Here is a 1,823-nt window from a genome sequence, read left to right as displayed (position 1 = left end):
GGGACTTCCTTACCTTGCTTGTGGCCCTAGTTTAGCAACTATATTGCCGGGGACATGGACTGTGGGGACGGTCTGTCCGCAGTGCCCTGTGAGGGCTGCGGCCTCTCTTCAGGGACATCTCCCACGTCTCCCCTTTGTGCGGCCTGTACTTCTGGGCCCCTTTCCCAGTCTCCCTTGGTGCCTGTGGGGTCTTCGATCTGTTCCCTGTGTCCTTCAATGAACGGGAGAGAAAATAGGATTTTGGTACTCACCGTAAAATCCTTTTCTCTCCGTTCATTGAAGGACACAGGGCCCGCCCCTCTAATGGGTGTGTACTCCTTTACTGCTTGTTACTAAACTGGAGACTTGTCAGCAGGTGGGGGGTTTTGGCCACCGGCAGGGGCCGCCCCTAGGCTGTAATTGGTCTTTAGTTTTGTGCCTAGCGTCCTTCTCCTGCAGGTGGCGATATTACCCTACAGTACAGGATCTCCGATCTGTTCCCTGTGTCCTTCAATGAACGGAGAGAAAAGGATTTTACGGTGAGTACCAAAATCCTATTATTACTAGATCAGCAAGGATTAATGTATTTATTTTGGGGGGTTTTGGAGCAGAAAAACTAATTTGTATTGGGAATGTGGATAGATCAAGGTGTACAATATTTCTTCCAGTATCTAAAGCTTAGGTTTGGATCAAATGGGGAAGTGTTAGAACTTCTGACAAGTTCTTATACCCATCAAGTAGACGAGAAACGATGGGAGGAAATCATCCAGCTGGGGACACAGAAAAACAATAAAAAGTTTAGAGCATCTAAAACTTTTCCATACTATCCAAATGTTTTTGCAGGAGTTGAGCATTATATTCTATGGATGCACCGATGCCAGTTTTTCGGTATTGAGTAAGTTCCGATATCAGGCTTCCTGATTGGCTAGGAAGCCGGCTTCACTTGTTATGAGGCAGCGTTGCTTCCTGTCTAATCAGGAAGCCGGGAGTTGAGTCAAGACATGCCACCCGGGCTTCCTGATTGGTTAGGAAGCTAGGCTGCCTACCAACAAGTGAAGCTGGCTTCCTAGCCAATCAGGAGGCCTGGTGGCACGTCATGACCCGCCTCCCAGCTTCCTGTTTGGCTAGGAAGCCGTCTTTACTTTGGTCAGGAAACCAGGCTGCCTAGGAAACAAGTGAAACCGGCTTGCTAGCCAATCAAGAAGCTGGTAGGCGGGTCATAACCCACCACCCGGCTTCCTGATTGAAAAGAAAGCCGGCTTCATGCTCCCTCAGCATTGCAGGTCAGAGGGAGATAACTCTCTGACTGGAAGTTCTGGTATCAGAGGTACGTATGGGAGCATTTGGGTGAGTACAAGTACTCGCCCAAATACTCGGTATTGTCACCGATACTAGTATCTGTGCATATTTTCAGTAGTAACTATTGGTGATTCCAGGAGTTATTAAGCTGAATGTGTAACAACACTGTAATTGCTATCACCACACATGGTTTTTGCATATGCAAAACCAAGGCTAGAGTGTTTCTGCAGAACAAAGCAAAATGGTGGGTGGGTGAGCAAGATAACATTCTCTTTCATTTTAACAATATCTCTTCTTGTATTGCAGGATTATGCTATCTCACGGTTTGATGCCTATTTTCAACAAAAAAAGCTTTGGTCCTAAATTTAAAATTAACCTCCATTTTTCCCTCTTCGCTACTGCAACTGAAGCCTTGCAAGAATCTGCTAGCTTGCTGTATAATATCCGTCCAGTTACATTGATATCTGTTTACCTGATCTCAGCTCTGCATGGAGATTATGGGGTGACCATTTCAAACGAGTCTATTGAGTCTCTTTCCGCTTTTT

General features: G+C 46.2%; 1 protein-coding gene across 1 annotated transcript in view; it reads left to right on the top strand.

Annotated features, from left to right (window-relative positions):
* The window catches only part of CHKB (choline kinase beta), a 35,089-nt gene extending 33,400 nt beyond the window's left edge, over positions 1–1,689 (top strand). The window contains exon 11 of the mRNA XM_018564412.1: positions 1,585–1,689. Coding sequence (XP_018419914.1) covers positions 1,585–1,641 — 57 coding nt within the window. The 3' untranslated portion in view covers positions 1,642–1,689. The remainder of the gene's footprint in view (positions 1–1,584) is intronic.
* Positions 1,690–1,823: the final 134 nt, after the last annotated feature.

The sequence above is a fragment of the Nanorana parkeri genome, unplaced genomic scaffold, assembly GCF_000935625.1.
Source record: "Nanorana parkeri isolate BGI_ZX_2015 unplaced genomic scaffold, ASM93562v1 scaffold749, whole genome shotgun sequence".
Taxonomy (NCBI): Eukaryota; Metazoa; Chordata; class Amphibia; order Anura; family Dicroglossidae; genus Nanorana; species Nanorana parkeri.
Note: the sequence above shows the minus strand (reverse complement) of the source record. Positions and strands in the feature narration are given on the sequence as shown.